At 43.8% G+C, this 17994-nt stretch overlaps 1 protein-coding gene across 1 annotated transcript in view; it reads right to left on the minus strand.

Annotated features, from left to right (window-relative positions):
• Positions 1 to 3169: 3169 nt before the first annotated feature.
• Positions 3170 to 17994, minus strand: part of LOC137617276 (uncharacterized) — a 32672-nt gene continuing 17847 nt past the window's right edge. Inside the window, exons 3-4 of the mRNA XM_068347272.1 lie at positions 13136 to 16195; positions 3170 to 4190 (exon numbers count right to left, since the gene is read on the minus strand). Of these exons, the coding sequence (XP_068203373.1) occupies positions 4182 to 4190; positions 13136 to 15937 (2811 nt within the window). The 5' untranslated portion in view covers positions 15938 to 16195 and the 3' untranslated portion in view covers positions 3170 to 4181. The remainder of the gene's footprint in view (positions 4191 to 13135; positions 16196 to 17994) is intronic.

Below are 17994 nucleotides of genomic sequence, written 5' to 3' on the forward strand. Positions count from 1 at the left end.
TCAGCAACCCGGTAGGGGGTTGACTGCACAACCCAGACAGTCTAGACAGTTTCGGGTTGACGCTGTACTTCCTCGCGTCCCCATGGTTGACAGTTCACAGACTGTGCAGCAGTACCATGATATTGCGTCCGGCTCCGTCACGCATCCACCAGTGCGACCGGATTCAGCGAGTCAGACGTTGCCCACTCCGTTGCCGTTTCCTCATCAGTTTCGGATAAGGAACCCTCTGATGAGGACGTTGCTGAACTAGACGATCAACCCCCAGCCCTGCTATCCATCCAGAAGATGCTGAAGAAGGAACGCTGCCCTGTCAGGCTGTGGATGAGTCTGGTAAGGACACTGTCATCCGTGGTTCTTTTGTGTCACTTGGAAGACTACACCTCCGTCCTCTTCTGTATCATCTAGCTTTTCACTGGAAAAAGGACAAGACGCTAGAAGCGGTCTCGATCCCGGTTTCCGGAAAGATAAAGTCTGGTCTGACTTGGTGAAAGGACTTTATCAACCTTAGAAAGGGTCTTCCCCTGTCTGTTCAGACTCCCAACCACGTTCTCTTCTCGGACGCATCGGACGTAGGCTGGGGTGCGACATTAGGCGGTAGGGAATGCTCGGGATTATGGAACTCGAGTCAAAGGACAATGCATTTCAACTCCAAGAAGCTACTGGCAGTACGTCTGACCTGGAAAAGCTTCAGGTCTCTCCTTCAAGGCAAGTGGTGGAGGTGAACTCGGACAACACCCGGCTTTGACGTACTTCTCCAAGCAAGGAGGGACCTACTCTCTGACATGGTACGAGATCGCAAGGGACCTCCTCACCTGGTCAACAGGTCTAGACTTTTCACTAGTAACGAGGTTCATCCAAGGCAACTTGAATGTCATAGCAGATTGTCTCAGTAGGAAGGGACAAATAATTCCAACAGATTGGACCCTCCACAAGGATGTATGCAAGAGACTTTGGGCCACCTGGGGCCAGCCAACCATAGATCTCTTCGCAACCTCGATGACCAAGAGGCTCCCAATAGTTTGCTCACCTATCCCGGACCCAGCAGTAGTTCATATAGATGCCTTTCTACTAGATTGGTCACATCTAGATCTATATGCATTCCCTCCGTTCAAGATTGTCAACAAGGTACTGCAGAAGTTCGCCTCTCACGAAGGGACAAGGTTGACGCTAGTTGCTTCCCTCTGGCCCGCGAGAGAATAACTCACCGAGGTACTTCGATGGCTAGTAGACGTTCCCAGAACACTTCCCCTAAGGGTGGACCTTCTACGTCAGCCACGCGTAAAGAAGGTACACCAAGGCCTCCACGCTCTTCGTCTGACTGCCTTCAGATTATCGAAAGACTCTCGAGAGCTAGAGGCTTTTCGAAGGAGGCAACCAGAGCGTTTGCTAGAGCAAGGAGAACATCCACCCTTAGAATCTACCAATCGAAGTGGGAAATCTTCCGAAACTGGTGCAAGTCAGTATCCGTATCCTCAACCAGTACCTCTGTAACTCAAATAGCTGACTTTCTCTTATATCTGAGGAAAGAACGATCTCTTTCAGCTCCCACTATCAAGGGTTACAGAAGCATGTTGGCATCAGTCTTCCGTCACAGAGGCTTAGATCTTTCCAACAATAAAGATCTACAAGACCTCCTTAAGTCTTTTGAGACCACGAAGGAGCGTCGTTTGGTTACACCTGGTTGGAATTTAGACGTGGTACTAAGATTCCTTATGTCAGACAGGTTCGAACCGCTTCAATCAGCCTCCCTGAAAGATCTCACCTTTAAGACTCTTTTCCTGATATGCTTAACCACAGCTAAAAGAGTCAGTGGGATTCATGCCTTCAGCAAGAACATCGGATTCTCATCCGAAACGGCTACATGTTCTACAACTTGGTTTTCTAGCCAAACACGAGCTGCCTTCTCGGCCTTGACCAATATCGTTCGATATTCCAAACTTATCGCATGGTTTGAAATGAACTAGAAAGAGTATTATGTCCTGTAAGAGCTCTTAAGTTCTATTTAAAAACCTTTACGAGGCCCGTCTGAAGCTTTATGGTGTTCAGTTAAGAATCCATCTTTGCCTTTGTCAGAGAATTCTTTATCCTATTTTATCAGACTGTTAATACGAGAAGCTCATTCCCATCTGAATGAGGAAGACCAAGCTTTGCTGAAGGTAAGGACACACGAAGTTAGAGCTGTCGCAACTTCCGTGACCTTTAAACAAAATAGATCTCTGCAAAGTATATTCGACGCAACCTATTGGAAAAGCAAATCAGTGTTCGCGTCTTTTATCTTAAGAATGTCCAGTCTCTTTACGGGAACTGCTACACTCTGGGACCATTCGTAGCAACGAGTGCAGTAGTGGTGAGGGCTCCACCACTACAATTCCCTAATTCCATAATCTTTTTAATCTTTCTCTTGAAATGTTTTATTATTGTTTTGGGTTGTCCGGAAGGCTAAGAAGCCTTTCGCATCCTACTTGATTTGGCAGGTGGTCAAAGTCATTTCTTGAGAAGCGCCTAGATTAGAGGTTTTGATGAGGACCTTTAGTATGGGTTGCAACCCTTCATACTTCAGCTCCTAGGAGTCGCTCAGCATCCTATGAGGATCGCGAGGCTCAGTAAGGAAGACGTACTTAAAAAGGCAGAGTAATTGTTCAAGTCGACTTCCTTACCAGGTACTTATTTATTTTATGTTTGTTATTTTGAATAACTGCTAAAATGAAATACGGAATACTTAGCTCATAATAATGTCAACATGTAATGCTGGTCTCTACCCACCCCCCTGGGTGTGAATCAGCTATATGATCATCGGGTAAGTTTAATATTGAAAAATGTTATTTTCCTTAGTAAAATAAATTTTTGAATATACTTACCCGATGATCATAAATTAAAGGACCCACCCATCCTCCCCAATAGAGACCCAGTGGACAGAGGAGAAAATTGGTTCTTTGTTGACATCGAGTACTTGAGTACCTACTTGACAGATGGCGCTGTTGATGTACACCCCCACCTGTATAGCGATCGCTGGCGTATTCCGCCCGTAGGTTTTTCTGTCGGGCAGCAGAGCTGACAGCTATATGATCATCGGGTAAGTATATTCAAAAATTTATTTTACTAAGGAAAATAACATATTTTAAGTATTATAGAAATAATAAGGAATAATGAATACGGGTACATACTATCATTTCATCATTATACTTGCTTATAAAATGTCATCTGTATATCAAGTAGATAAATCACACTTTTAAATATGTATCTAATGAATAATATTCAAAGTAAAGCTAAACAACGAATAATAAATGGCACTGTACTTCAAAGAATACAGTATTTACATTGAAAAAAATACAGTACTTACAAAAAAATAAAGGAGAGTTTCAAACTCCCGATCTCCAATCAATCCTGGTATTCTCACCACTTTGAATTGTACTTTCTCTGACTTGAAAATAGATCCTGCACCGATATCTGGACTTCGTTCCTTGCACCAATGGAGTTCGTAGGCAGCTTTGGACATCGTAGCATCTCAATCACACAACTTTCATACTGAATCTGTTAATAATCCCCCTCTCAAACCTGCTTTTTAGATATCTAAAACTTAACTGTATACAAATTTTCATCATAAACTTAATAAAAAACAAATATCAAATTAGTATAAAAATCTCTGGAAAATTGTAGCCAACGTTCTACCAGTTATGGCTAAAAATTGTCTGCATGGCAGTTAATAGTCAGAAAACAAATATCAAATTAGTATAAAAATCTCTGGAAAATTGTAGCCAACGTTCTACCAGTTATGGCTAAAAATTGTCTGCATGGCGGTTAATAGTCAGAAATCTTCGAAACCTCTCTGTTCCTAAAATGCTAGGAAGAAACTAAGAGCCTTGCAAAGTAAATATCAACAAATGTTTACTCAAAAACCAATAGATAATCTATTTTACATAAACAACATTTGTGCTTTGCTCTACAGTACTGGTACCCCCCCCATCTATATAAGCGAAACCCTACGTTGCAATAAATACGGGTAGAGGAAGAGCTACCTACTGTTTGTACTGGATTTTAATAATATATCTCGATGGAATGAAAGGTACTGTACTATAAAGTGTAGCTATCACAAAAGACTGGGATCATGTCACATGACATTCACAACCATCATGTTCTTCTCGAGCAACGTCGCGAGGAAGCAATCTTCTTGACGGCAGCTATTAGAAATGCTGAAAAGGAAGTAAAGGTTCATTTATTTCTTTTGTATGTGACAATTTTCAATATTAAACTTACCCGATAATCATGTAGCTGTCAACTCCGTTGCCCGACAGAATTCTATGGAGGGATACGCCAGCTATCACAATACTAGAAGGGGGTGTACTTACCAGCGCCACCTGTGGCCAGGTACTCAAGTACTTCTTGTTGACACCTCCTCAATTATTCCTCTGTCGTGCTTCCGGCAAGACGTTCTGGGATATGCTTATGATCTTCGAGTTTGTTCACGGCTAATTGGTGAAGTATTCTCTCAGATTTCGGCTGTCGCTTTACTGGAAACCTTCTTATATTAGCTAGATAGCTTTTATATAGTCCTGATATACGGTTAACGATCTTTTGCTTGATTTTGGAAACCCCTTTGGCTAACTCTTTGGATTCAAGATGTCTGACATTTCGCAAGCCCCCTCCCATAGACGATGTAGGTCTTGCAATAGGCGTATTCCGAAGGCCTCGGTAGATCCTCACACCGCTTGTTCTGACTGTAGGGACAGACCCTGTCAGTTAGAAAATCGATGTGAGGAATGCGCCGGACTTTCGGAACTGGAATTTGTCCGTCTTTTAAAATATTCAACTAAGTTAGAGAGAGGTAGAGTTAGGAGGAGTTCTTCTCACTCTTCACTGTTTTCCTCACCTCATGATCCCCTACCTTTTCCTACCCCTGTAGTGGCTACCCCCGAACCTACTGTTTGCCCTCCGCCTGATATGTCTGTTGTTTTGCGTGCTATTCAGGCCTTAGGCGATAAAGTAGAGTCAGTGGTTAGTGACCATAAGTCTCTGATGGCCGAAGTTAAGGAACTTAAGGTCAAGAGTGCAGTGGGTGGAATTAGTGCCAGTGCTGTGACGAGTGCTAGTGTCAGTGCAGTGCCAAGTGCTAGTGTCAGTGCCAGTGTGGTGCGTGAGGATACTTCTGTGCGAGCCAGTCGTCCTCCCAGTCCGGGACCTCTTGCAAGCTCCCAAGCCCAGGGGAGAAGCAATGTCGAAGGGCATAAGGGTTCGGCAGGCCTTGTTAGGCGCACAGAAGTATCCTCGGTGGTTGCGGGCGTGTCTTCCAAAGACCGTCACTCCCACCTGCAGACGATTGAGCCCGTCTTTTTCTCGTCCGCTGATCATCTGTCAGGGAAGAAACGTTGGTCTCAGGTCTCGAGACCACTTAAACGCAGAGTCCAGTCCGCGAGTGCTCAGCCAGGTTGCAGTCATTGGCTCAGCTCTGACTCGCCGCAGTCATCTGTCGACTGCACTCCGCCCAAGAGGAGTAAGGTTCTGCCACAACAGAGCTCGACTGTTAAGGCTTTACCTCAGCCTACTGTAGTTTCTGCCGACCCTAAGTGGACTCTACTACAGTCCATGCAAGCACAGCTTTCGGACTTGATGCGTGAGTGTCGGGCTGAGAGTGTTGCGCCTCCGCCTCCGCCTACACTCCCTCCGCCTGCGTTCGCTCCGCCTACGCTCGCTCCGCCTGCGCTTGCTCCGCCTGATCGCAGTACCACCTGCCAGGCGTACGATGTTGAGCCACAGTCTGAGTTTGCTGTTCCCAGTGGTGTTCAGCCTCCGCCTTCTTTAAGGCAACCTTTGCTATGGGATCAGGAGGATTATACCTCTCTTCCTCCGCCTCCCCTTGCTGCTCCACCAGTGGTGCAACTCTCGGCTGAGGTACAACAACCTCTCCCGTGCATGAGTCAGTCTCCTCAGCTCTCGCTGCAGCGAGCTCAACCATCCACAAGGCAAGCTCCACTACACCTTGGCCTTGCGCCTCAGGAGCCTCAGCTTGCGAGACATTTACCTTGTTCTGCGCAGCCTCAACCTCATCACGCTCCGCTCACACCACAGGAACAGGAACTTGCTTCTCCGCTTCCACCAACCGCTCAGCAAGCGCAACTCTTGGGTTCAACCTCTCATGCTAGGAGTCAGCCTCCTCCACCCATGCGCCTTCCTTCTGCTTTGTCTGTTATTCAGCCTTTGCAGTCTGAGCCTCAGGTTCTCCCTCAACAGTTACTTGAAGAGGAAACCACTAATATTGTTCCTACTCGTTCTGACTCTGCTGTTCAGCATTCTTGTCCAATATCTTCGCTACACTCTGGTGATGAGGCATCTGATGATGAGGAGGCACACCTGGATCCCTCGTCAGACGTGGATGAATCCAAGCCTTCTCCACAGTCTATTGACTTTCGTAAGGTCTTGGCTCTGCTTAGGGAGGTTTACCCAGACCACTTTGTCTCTGCTATTCCCCGCTCTCCGCCATCTGAGTTTTCGCTGGGCGTACAACAAGCTAAGTCCTCCTATACTAAGCTAGTCCTAGCAAGGTCCTCTAAGAGAGCATTAAGGATCTTAGGGGAGTGGCTGCAGACTAAGCAACACCTTGGCAAAACTTCTTTCATGTTCCCGCCGACTAAGCTCACTTCGAAAGCGAGCGTTTGGTATGCCACAGGAGAAGCACCAGGCTTGGGAGTACCTGCCTCTGCCCAGGCTGACTTCTCAAGTCTGGTAGACTCGCCTCGGAGAACTGCTATGAGGCGTTCTAAGGTTTGCTGGACCTTCTCAGACCTGGATCACTTACTGAAAGGACTGTTTAGAGCATTTGAGATGTTCAACTTTCTTGACTGGTGCCTGGGAGCCCTCAGCAAGAAGACCTCTCCTGCGGACAAGGATTCTGCCATGCTATTAATGTCCTGCATGGATAAGGCCATTAGGGATGGATCGGGTGAGCTTGCGTCGATGTTTGTATCAGGGGTTTTGAAGAAAAGGGAACAGCTGTGTACCTTCCTTTCCTCCAGCATTACACCTTGCCAAAGGTCACAACTCCTTTTTGCTCCGCTCTCGAAGTTCCTCTTCCCCGAAGAGCTGGTTAAGGACTTGTCTGCTGCCCTGATACAAAAGGACACACACGATCTTGTAGCCTCATCGGCTCGTAAGTCTAAGGTTGCTACCTCAGTCCCCAAGACTTATCGCTCCCCAGTGGTTGATACCCCTGCTACGAGGTTCATACCGCCCTTTCGTGGTAGAGCCCCCAGCCGAGGAAGCTCCCGTCCAGACTCTTACAGGAGCAAGTCCAGGAAAGGCTCCAGGACATCTAAAGGAAAAAACTGACTCTCCGCATCTCCAGACAGCAGTAGGAGCCAGACTCAAGATCTTCTGGCGAGCCTGGGAGAAGAGAGGTGCAGACGCCCAGTCTGTCAGTTGGCTGAGGAACGGTTACAGGATTCCATTCTGCCTCAAACCACCTCTGACCACATCGCCCATCAACCTCTCTCCCAACTACAAAGAAGAGGACAAGAGGCTAGCATTGCACCAGGAGGTGTCGCTACTTGTGCAGAAGAAGGCAGTGGTTATAGTCTGGGACCATCAATCCCCGGGCTTCTACAACCGTCTCTTTCTTGTGGCCAAGAAGACAGGGGGTTGGAGACCGGTGCTGGACGTCAGCGCGCTCAACGCGTATGTCACCAAGCAGACGTTCACGATGGAGACGACGAAGTCGGTCTTAGCAGCGGTCAGGCAGGAGGACTGGATGGTCTCGTTGGACTTGAAAGATGCCTACTTTCACGTTCCTATTCATCCAGACTCCCAACCTTTCCTGAGATTCGTTTTCGGAAAGGTTGTCTACCAATTCCAAGCCCTGTGTTTTGGCCTAAGCACAGCTCCTATGGTCTTTACTCATCTGATGAGGAATATAGCAAAATTCCTACACTTATCGGACATCAGAGCCTCCCTCTACTTAGACGACTGGCTGTTGAGAGCCTCCACGAGTCGTCGCTGTCTGGAGAATCTCAATTGGACTTTAGACTTAATCAGAGAACTGGGTCTATTAGTCAACATAGAAAAGTCTCAACTCATTCCCTCCCAATCCATTGTGTACCTGGGAATGGAGATTCGGAGTCAGGATTTTCGGGCTTTTCCATCGGCCCCCAGGATAAGCCAAGCCCTAGAGTGCATCATGAGCATGCTGAAGAGGAGCAGTTGCTCGGTGAGACAGTGGATGAGTCTCACAGGGACCCTTTCATCACTGGCCCTGTTCGTCGAGCTAGGGAGACTCCACCTCCGCCCTCTTCAATTCCATCTTGCAGCTCATTGGGACAAGGGTTCGACTCTCGAAGCAGTCTCTATCCCGATCACCCAAGAGATGAAGACCACTCTCCTGTGGTGGAAGCACAACCTCCTTCTCAGGGAGGGTCTATCGTTGGCTATTCAGACCCCCAATCTTCATCTCTTCTCAGATGCATCGGACTCGGGCTGGGGTGCGACCTTGAACGGACGGGAATGCTCGGGAACGTGGAACGAAGAACAGGGATTACTCCACATCAACTGCAAGGAGCTACTAGCAGTTCATTTAGCCCTGTTGAACTTCAAGTCCCTCCTGCTAGGCAAAGTGGTGGAGGTGAACTCAGACAATACCACAGCCTTGGCTTACATCTCCAAGCAAGGAGGGACCCATTCGAGGAGCCTATACGAGATCGCAAGGGACCTCCTCATTTGGTCAAGAGGTCTAAACCTCACTCTGGTCACGAGGTTCATTCAGGGCGATATGAACGTCTCAGCAGATCGCCTAAGCAGAAGGAATCAGGTCATTCCCACGGAATGGACCCTCCACAAGAGTGTGTGCAACAGACTTTGGACCTTGTGGGGTCAACCTACCATAGATCTGTTTGCCACCTCCATAACCAAGAGACTTCCGCTGTACTGTTCCCCTGTTCCAGACCCTGCAGCAGTTCATGTGGATGCTTTTCTACTGAACTGGTCCCATCTCGACCTGTACGCATTCCCACCGTTCAAGATAATAACAAAGTTCTGCAGAAATTCATCTCGCACGAAGGGACACGGCTGACGCTGGTTGCTCCCCTTTGGCCTGCAAGAGAATGGTTCACAGAGGTACTTCAATGGCTAGTCGACATCCCCAGGACTCTACCTCTAAGAGTGGACCTTCTACGTCAACCTCATGTAGACAGGTTGCACCCAAACCTCCACGCTCTTCGGCTGACTGCCTTCAGACTGTCGAAAGATTCGCTAGAGCTAGAGGCTTTTCGAAGGAGGCAGCCAGTGCGATTGCCAGAGCGAGAAGGGTTTCCACTCGTAGAGTCTACCAGTCTAAGTGGGAGGTCTTCCGAAGCTGGTGTAGAGCCAATTCAATATCCTCTACCAATACCTCTGTGACCCAAATAGCTGACTTCCTTCTACATCTTAGGAATGAGAGATCCCTTTCAGCCCCTACGATTAAAGGGTATAGGAGTATGTTGGCTTCAGTTCTCCGCCACAGAGGTTTGGACCTTTCTTCCAACAAGGACCTTCAAGACATTCTTAAGTCTTTTGAGACGTCTAAAGAGCGTCGTCTTTCCACTCCAGGCTGGAACCTAGACGTAGTCTTAAGGTTCCTTATGTCACCTAGGTTCGAACCTCTCCAGTCAGCTTCCTTCAAGGACCTTACCCTCAAGACTCTTTTTCTCGTCTGCCTTGCAACAGCTAAGAGAGTCAGTGAGGTTCATGCCTTCAGCAAGAACATTGGTTTCACGACCGAATCTGCAACATGTTCTTTTCAGCTCGGATTCCTAGCAAAGAACGAACTTCCTTCACGTCCTTGGCCTAGATCGTTTGAAATACCTAGCCTCTCCAACATGGTAGGTAACGAACTAGAGAGAGTTCTTTGCCCTGTCAGAGCTCTCAAATTTTATCTTAAGAGGTCTAAACCTCTTCGAGGACAGTCAGAAGCCTTATGGTGTGCCATCAAGAAACCTTCGAGGCCCATGTCCAAGAATGGGGTTTCATATTATATAAGGCTTCTGATTAGAGAAGCCCACTCTCACTTAAAGGAGGAAGACCTTGCATTGCTGAAGGTAAGGACCCACGAAGTAAGAGCCGTAGCTACTTCGATGGCCTTTAATAAAAACCGTTCTCTGCAGAGCATAATGGATGCAACCTATTGGAGGAGCAAGTCAGTGTTTGCATCATTTTATCTTAAAGATGTCCAGTCTCTTTACGAGAACTGCTACACCCTGGGACCATTCGTAGCAGCGAGTGCAGTAGTAGGTGAGGGCTCAGCCACTACATTCCCTTAATCCCATAACCTTTTTTAACCTTTCTCTTGAATGCTTTTATTGTTGTTTTTATGGTTGTTACGGTAGGCTAAGAAGCCTTCCGCATCCTTTTGATTTGGCGGGTGGTCTATTCATTCTTGAGAAGCGCCTGGGTTAGAGGTTTTGTAGAGGTCCTTTAGTAGGGGTTGCAACCCCATATACTTTGGCACCTTTGGGTTGATTCAGCCTCCAAGAGGAACGCTGCGCTCAGTAAGGAAGACGAACTTAAAAAAGAGGCAGAGTAACGGTTCAATTCGACTTCCTTACCAGGTACTTATTATTTCATTGTTATTTGAGATAACTGTTATATGAAATATGGGATACTTAGCTATCCTTTAATCTTGTACACTGGTTTTCACCCACCCCCCTGGGTGTGAATCAGCTACATGATTATCGGGTAAGTTTAATATTGAAAAATTTTATTTTTATTAGTAAAATAAATTTTTGAATATACTTACCCGATAATCATGATTTAATCGACCCTCCCTTCCTCCCCATAGAGAACCAGTGGACCGAGGAATAATTGAGGAGGTGTCAACAAGAAGTACTTGAGTACCTGGCCACAGGTGGCGCTGGTAAGTACACCCCCTTCTAGTATTGTGATAGCTGGCGTATCCCTCCATAGAATTCTGTCGGGCAACGGAGTTGACAGCTACATGATTATCGGGTAAGTATATTCAAAAATTTATTTTACTAATAAAAATAACATTTTTAACCTTTTTACCCCCAATGGATGTACTGGTACGTTTCACAACTCATCCTTTACCCCCTTGTACGTACAGGTACGTCCTTGCAAAAAACGGCAAATTACATTTTTTTTGCATTTATTTGATAACTTTTTGTGAAACTTCAGGCATTTTCCAAAAGAATGAGACCAACCTGACCTCTCTATGATGAAAATTAAGGCTGTTAGAGCAATTTAAAAAAAATATATTGCAAAATGTGCTTGAAAAAGAAAACGCCTGGGGGTTAAGGGTTGGAAAGTTCCAAATAGTCTGGGGGTAAAAGGGTTAATACAGGAATTATATACTTAAGACTGGTAATTACATTTTCTTTTTGCTTTAGAGGATTTGAAAGAACTGAACCAATAAAGATTATAAAACTCTTGCATAGAAGAAAGTTTACAAGTTTACTTACAGAACATTAAAATTTAAACTTTTAAAAATATTTAAAAGTATATTTAAGGAGCACATAAACGGATACTTTTAGTTTGTTACTGAACAATGCGACATCTCAAGAAATTAATGATAAAATTAAAGTGTTTAGGATAAGCAAATGGGTTTAAATCAAAGCAAGAAGTTTGAATATCATGAGAAAACTTTCAAAAGTTGGGATAAAACAGCCATCAATCAGAGTAAATGTAATAAATCCACACTATTCTACTCACAAAAGAATAAACTTTAAGAAAGTAAATATGTAATCGCCATAACAGCGAATGTAGAATAATTATATGTGTGAAATAAATAATATAGCTATACGGAAGAAAGGGAACTAGAATACAGAGTTAAAAGCTAGCGAGAGAAAATGTGCTTACTATGGAAGCGCTCATCCCGGGCGCCTTAACCTTTAGCCTTAACACATGTGGAACACCACCATAGGAAAAGAATCAAGCCATTGATGTGCGGAGCATAAACACATCTCCATCGTTAATGTATAAGGTAGTTGTGAACGAGAATTTGCAGAGAATTCACACTGTAGAGCAATCTTCAATACTACCACAATACCGCATCGTGTTTGATTGTAGTCGCGTCTCTTTCTCTAGCGACTAATGTGGAGTAATTGATACCGCAGTTCCCTTTCTTCCGTATAGCTATATTATTTATTTCACACATATACTTATTCTACATTCGCTGTTATGGCGATTACAAAATATCCAACAGGAAAGAAAGTGTGTTTTTTTTTAAAGCACAGCCAATTTTTATGAAAGCATACTTGAAATTTTTAGTTGCATAATAGAGAAAAAAATCTCAAATGCCATAATAAAACACGCTACATATCAAGAATACTTAAAGAGCAGTATAGTAATAGAATATGAGCATATATGCTATGTGAATATAAGGTTATGTACACTGCATTACTTAATTAAGAATGCCCACACCATCAGAAAAAATGTAGCTGTTACCAGACATTATAAAAAAAAGAAACCTTGCAACTAAATTAAAATGTAAATGTAAAGACTGATTTTTTTTGTAAGTCATTAAAAATTCTTCATGTAAAGAGAAGGGGCTAATGCCTGCCACACTCTCATTCATGAATTTGGTTCGCCAGGTTCGTTCCGTTCGTTCGTCCAGATTGCTCGGCATTTATATCCGAGCGGGGGGCTCTTGGCACAAGGCACTAGCCCCCAAGAGTGCAAGAGTGCACACAGAGTGTGCTCTAGTGTTGCAGCTACTCCGCACCAGGAGCGTAACTGCAGGAGTCAAAACTTTTTCTTATAAAATTGGAACCTTAAAGGAACGGAACTGAACTGGGCTTTCAGCAATTATCAGATTGCCAACAGCACAACCGAGCGCAGAGCTCAAAAGGCAGGCGCAGTTGCTCAGCCCCAAGAGCGTGACTGCAGGACACAAAAAACCAGGCTCTCTTTGGTTTTATTTCCTATCTAGTTTCTCAATGTTTTCACTTCTAAACACTTAATAACTACACAATGCTCATTCATTGTGTATTCCAGGTAGGCCCCCAGTGACTAGTACTGATTTTATTATCTACTCAAAATGGTAAAAATGACGTTTCTAGATGGCTAACCTATTAAAACCATTAATAACAAAGTTATAAAATATTTAAAACTTAATATTTAAGCAACATGGGAGCTCAGAGTGATCAAATATTATACAACTTACCTCATAATCATCTATAACTTCTTCCTCAACCTCCATTTTGATATCGTCAGTGTCTATCATGAGATCGTAGGGCGACGTGTCCCACGGACTACTGGGCGAACTGCTGTCGGGAGAGGGGAGCTTTGCTGCTTGTTTACCCGGGTTCGACAACTCGCTCCCTGTTATGAGCTTATTTGCACTCGTCTGGTCTACAGGAATAACCACCATAGGGAGAGACCCTTTAGAATTTGGGAGGACTTTTGACTGTAGAGATTCAACAGGCTCTTCATAATCAAGTGGCTCTTCTTTTATTCTAAAGGTGGAATTATATTCGCAAAAGCCAGCGCTGCCGGGAACAAGTGTATCCGAGTGTCTTTCGTTCGTCAGATCGGAGAGACGCGACGGTGTCGGCGAACTCTCCCTTACATCTTCTTCAGTTAGGGGTATGACTTCTTGCAGTTTTTTCATCAAGTTTTTGTTGACCGAGTATCTATTGTTATTAGTTTCCTGAAAGCCAAACGAGGATATTTCCTTTTGAAGTTTGAGAATTCGCAGTGGAGGATTGGTTGAAACTTTTTCCAGGGTTACACTGGTGATAGTGAGACAGTCTTGAATGTGATCCATATAATCCTCCATATCATCGCAAATGACATTACATCGGCCACAAACATACTCGTCATCGTCTTCCGCCTTTAATCGCAACTTTGGTACCCAAGATACGCTTACATTAGGGTTATTTTTCAACTGAGCAATTTTTTCCTGAATAAGTTCGGTTTTTGATAACGGAGACTCCGTCACAACTTCATCTTTTTTAAATTTGAAGCAGCGAAGATTTTTAGTCTCTAAAACTCTTATTTTAACCGGCTTTAGTTTATTCTCTAAGGGAGCTATGGTTAATTCGGGAGACGGCGTTCGAACACTCGCCGCATTCAAATCTGGCTGCTGTGGGACACTCGTTATCTGCAATTTCATACTCGTGTTAACCTGCAGTTCACTTCTTTGATTACCCAAATTACCAGGAGCGGGGGAAGAACTAGACATTGGTACGAAGCTCGTTTCAGAATCTTTGTGTTGCACAGGTGGTATAAAATTCTCGGTTGCGCCTTCATCGTTAGACTTTTGAATTTTGTCTAGATTTGGCTGAATGGGAACAAAACTTTTCATTGTTTTTGCTACCACTTCGTTTACGTTTGAGCTGCGACTCAACTTTTTTCTATTTCTTTTACTCTTTTTAATACCTTTGTTACATTTGTGGCTTGTGAATTCAAAGAGATTATAAAACGTATCATTGCACTCTGAACATCTGTAAGAATGAACGAGCTTTACGTGATTTTTAACCTCGGCTGCAGTTTTAAATGCTATCGAACAGACTGGACATTTGGGATCATTCTCATCAGTATACAGTGGAAATTTGAAGCCCGATTCATCTGGAACTATTTTCTCCGGTACAGCAACCAAGTTGGGCATTCTCTGCGACTCCGAGTTCAAAACGTCAATCGGACGCTTACGGTTTTCACGGCCTCTACGATTTTTATGTTCGCTCAGATAGTGAGTCTGCATTTCAGTGAGGGTGGGAAAATATTTGCTACAGATGACACAACCAACAGGTGCGAGAGTCGTGGTATTAAAGTTTGCATCCTTTGACGACAATAGGTCATCTTCTTTATTCGATTTTTCTGGTTTTGATACGGCGCCGGTAGAGTCCGCTGTTTTTACCGGTGAAACAGTTATCTCTTGGGCTGCGGAAGAATCGTTTTTACTCGGCGAAAGTGCCGGAGAATCGCTTGAATCGTCCTGAAGTTTCTTGACCTTGATTTTACCACTGTTCTTGTTCTCTTTACTAGTGACCATGATAGTGCAAGCAACTGGGACGTTCCTGCTTTTTCTGGGGGACGAACGTTTGGTCGTGGTCGTTTTGATGACCGTCTTGTCATTCGTAGCCGACATGCTAGTTGTGACGGTTTTAGGAACTGGAGAAGGCATACTGGTCGTGTCATTTTTTGAGACTGCAGAAGACATACTAGTACTGCCGTTTTTATAAACTGCAGGACACATACTGGTTGTGATGTTTTTAGAAACTGCAGAAGATATATTAGTGTTGCCATTTTTAGAAACTGCAGAAGGAGTACTGGTGCTGTCATTTATAGAAACTGCAGGAGACACACTGGTTGTAATGTTTTTGTGAACTGTAGAAGACATGCTGGTTTTGACATCATTAGAAGCTGCAGAAGCCATACTGGTTGTAATGTTTTTGGGAACTGTAGAAGACATATTGGTTTTGGCGTTTTTAGAAGCTGCTGAAGACATACTGGTTGTAATGTTTTTGGGAACTGTAGAAGACATATTGGTTTTGACATTTTTAGAAACTGTAGAGGACATACTGGTTGTAATGTTTTTGGGAACTGTAGAAGACATATTGGTTTTGACATTCTTAGAAACTGTAGAAGACATACTGGTTGTGACTGTTTTAGGAGCTGCAGAAGACATACTGGTTGTAATGCTTTTAGGAACTGCAGAAGTACTAATTTGAATCGGGGGAGTTAGCGATGGAATTTTCTGAGCTTCTGGACTGTCTCCGAGCTTTGACGGAATATCTTTTGGCGATTCTTCCTCCTCTGATGCTGGACTATCCTTAGGTTGGCTTATGTCTAAGACGAGAAATGGAACCCACTGCGGGTTTTTATCGGAAGTCGCCACCTCCGAATTTTTCACTGGAGCCATTGTCACCGAAGTTTCGTTGTTATTAATTTTGGCTGGGTAAGTTCTTCTTCGACTGGATCTCAATATTCTTATTTTATCCATTATTGACGGTAAATCGGTCATTTGTACGTAACGGTAATGAAATATGCAAAGCTAAGGCAAAAATCCTATGAAGTGCTCAGAAACTGCTTTATCACACCATGCAAGAAATCCTAACAAACTCCAACTCATGCATAAATCAAGCACTGCAAAGTCCAATCAAACAATGTACTTCATAGAAGACTTCAATATAGATTTCTCTGCCTTACTTTCATTATTCAACACCTGTTAAAAGTTCCCCAGGATCCCTGGTAGCAATAGGCAGTTTATATTTTTTTACATCTGTAATGAAAAAAAAAAAAAGTATCAGAACAACAAATGCCAAAAATAGGAAAAAAATCATTGACATATTTCTCAAATTCACTTTGAAAAAAATCATTGACATATTACTCAAATTCACTTTGAAAAAAATCATTGACATATTTCTCAAATTCACTTTGAAAAAAAACATTGACATATTTCTCAAATTCACTTTGAAAAAAATCATTGACATATTTCTCAAATTCACTTTGAGAAAAATCATTGACATATTTCTCAAATCCACTTTGAAAAAATCATTGACATATTTCTCAAATTCACTTTGAAAAAAATCATTGACATATTTCTCAAATTCACTTTGAAAAAAAATCATTGACATATTTCTCAAATTCACTTTGAAAAAAAATAATTGACATATTTCTCAAATTCACTTTGAAAAAAAAATCATTGACATAGTTCTCAAATTCACTTTGAAAAAAAATCATTGACATATTTCTCAAATTCACTTTGAAAAAAATCATTGACATATTTCTCAAATTCACTTTGAAATTACCACTTACATATAGTACAGAACTTTAATTCTTAGTGAAATCAATGATAGTATTTTGAAACAACAGTAAATTAATAAGCTGACTTGAAAAATTCTACCACTGATTACAATGACAATAGAACCTTGTAACCATAAAACAAAAAACACAAGACCAAAGCTAAAAAAATATGTTTCATAATATAAGCTGAATATTATTTCATACAAACCTCACCTATATGAGAAAAATAATCCCATGGTGGTGACAACTGGTCCTTCACACACCTGTGATCTCATTTTCCAAGAATTTGGATCAATTTACTCAAAAAGGATCCAAGTCATACCTTCATCCTTACAAAAAGTCAAATGCCTTAATATAATATTATGCAACCTCTTTTGTGTTTGGGGTTTAAAGGTTGATCATGAAAGGCAGAGCAAGGAATAATGACAGGAAAATACCCTAGAAACTGACCATATGTACATATCATCAGCACCCAAGGTCCCTCTCCATCAAGCTAAGGAAGTCCAGGCCTTCCTTAGGTCAAACTTGTTGCCAACAGTTGGCATGGTCACAAAATTAGGGTCCCCGGTACACCGTTGAAACCTGAAAGTCACAACAATAGGGTCCCCGGCACACCGGTGAAACCTGAAAGTCACAACAACAGGGTCCCCGGCACACCGGTGAAACCTGAAAGTCACAACAATAGGGTCCCCGGCACACCGGTGAAACTTGAAAGTCACAACAATAGGGTCCCCGGCACACCGGTGAAACCTGAAAGTCACAACAATAGGGTCCCCGGCACACCGGTGAAACCTGAAAGTCACAACAATAGGGTCCCCGGCACACCGGTGAAACCTGAAAGTCACAACAATAGGGTCCCCAGCACACCGGTGAAACCTGAAAGTCACAACAATAGGGTCCCCAGCACACCGGTGAAACCTGAAAAAGAGGCCGATGTCGATCTGCGCTCTCCCGGCCCCTGCGGCTTACTCCCCAGGGACCCATCCAGGGGTGGCAGCAACAGGCATATTCCCTTTGGAAGAAGCAGCCTCAGCAACCTTCTCCATTTTCTTCTTGGCCATTGCCCCGTCAGACCCTGAGAAATGCCTAGAGCGCTCTTCCCATTCAAGCGTACGCCTGGCACGGCACCGGAGGCCACGACTGACACTCGGCACAAGGGGATGCCTGTGTACAGACATACCCTCAATACGAAGCACACTGATAGTCTCAGTTTACATCTGTCTTTGCCATGAAGTGGGTGCATCACCCACCCTTTCCCCGCCAGACACGACTTTC

The sequence above is a fragment of the Palaemon carinicauda genome, chromosome 23, assembly GCF_036898095.1.
Source record: "Palaemon carinicauda isolate YSFRI2023 chromosome 23, ASM3689809v2, whole genome shotgun sequence".
In the NCBI taxonomy this organism is placed as follows: domain Eukaryota; kingdom Metazoa; phylum Arthropoda; class Malacostraca; order Decapoda; family Palaemonidae; genus Palaemon; species Palaemon carinicauda.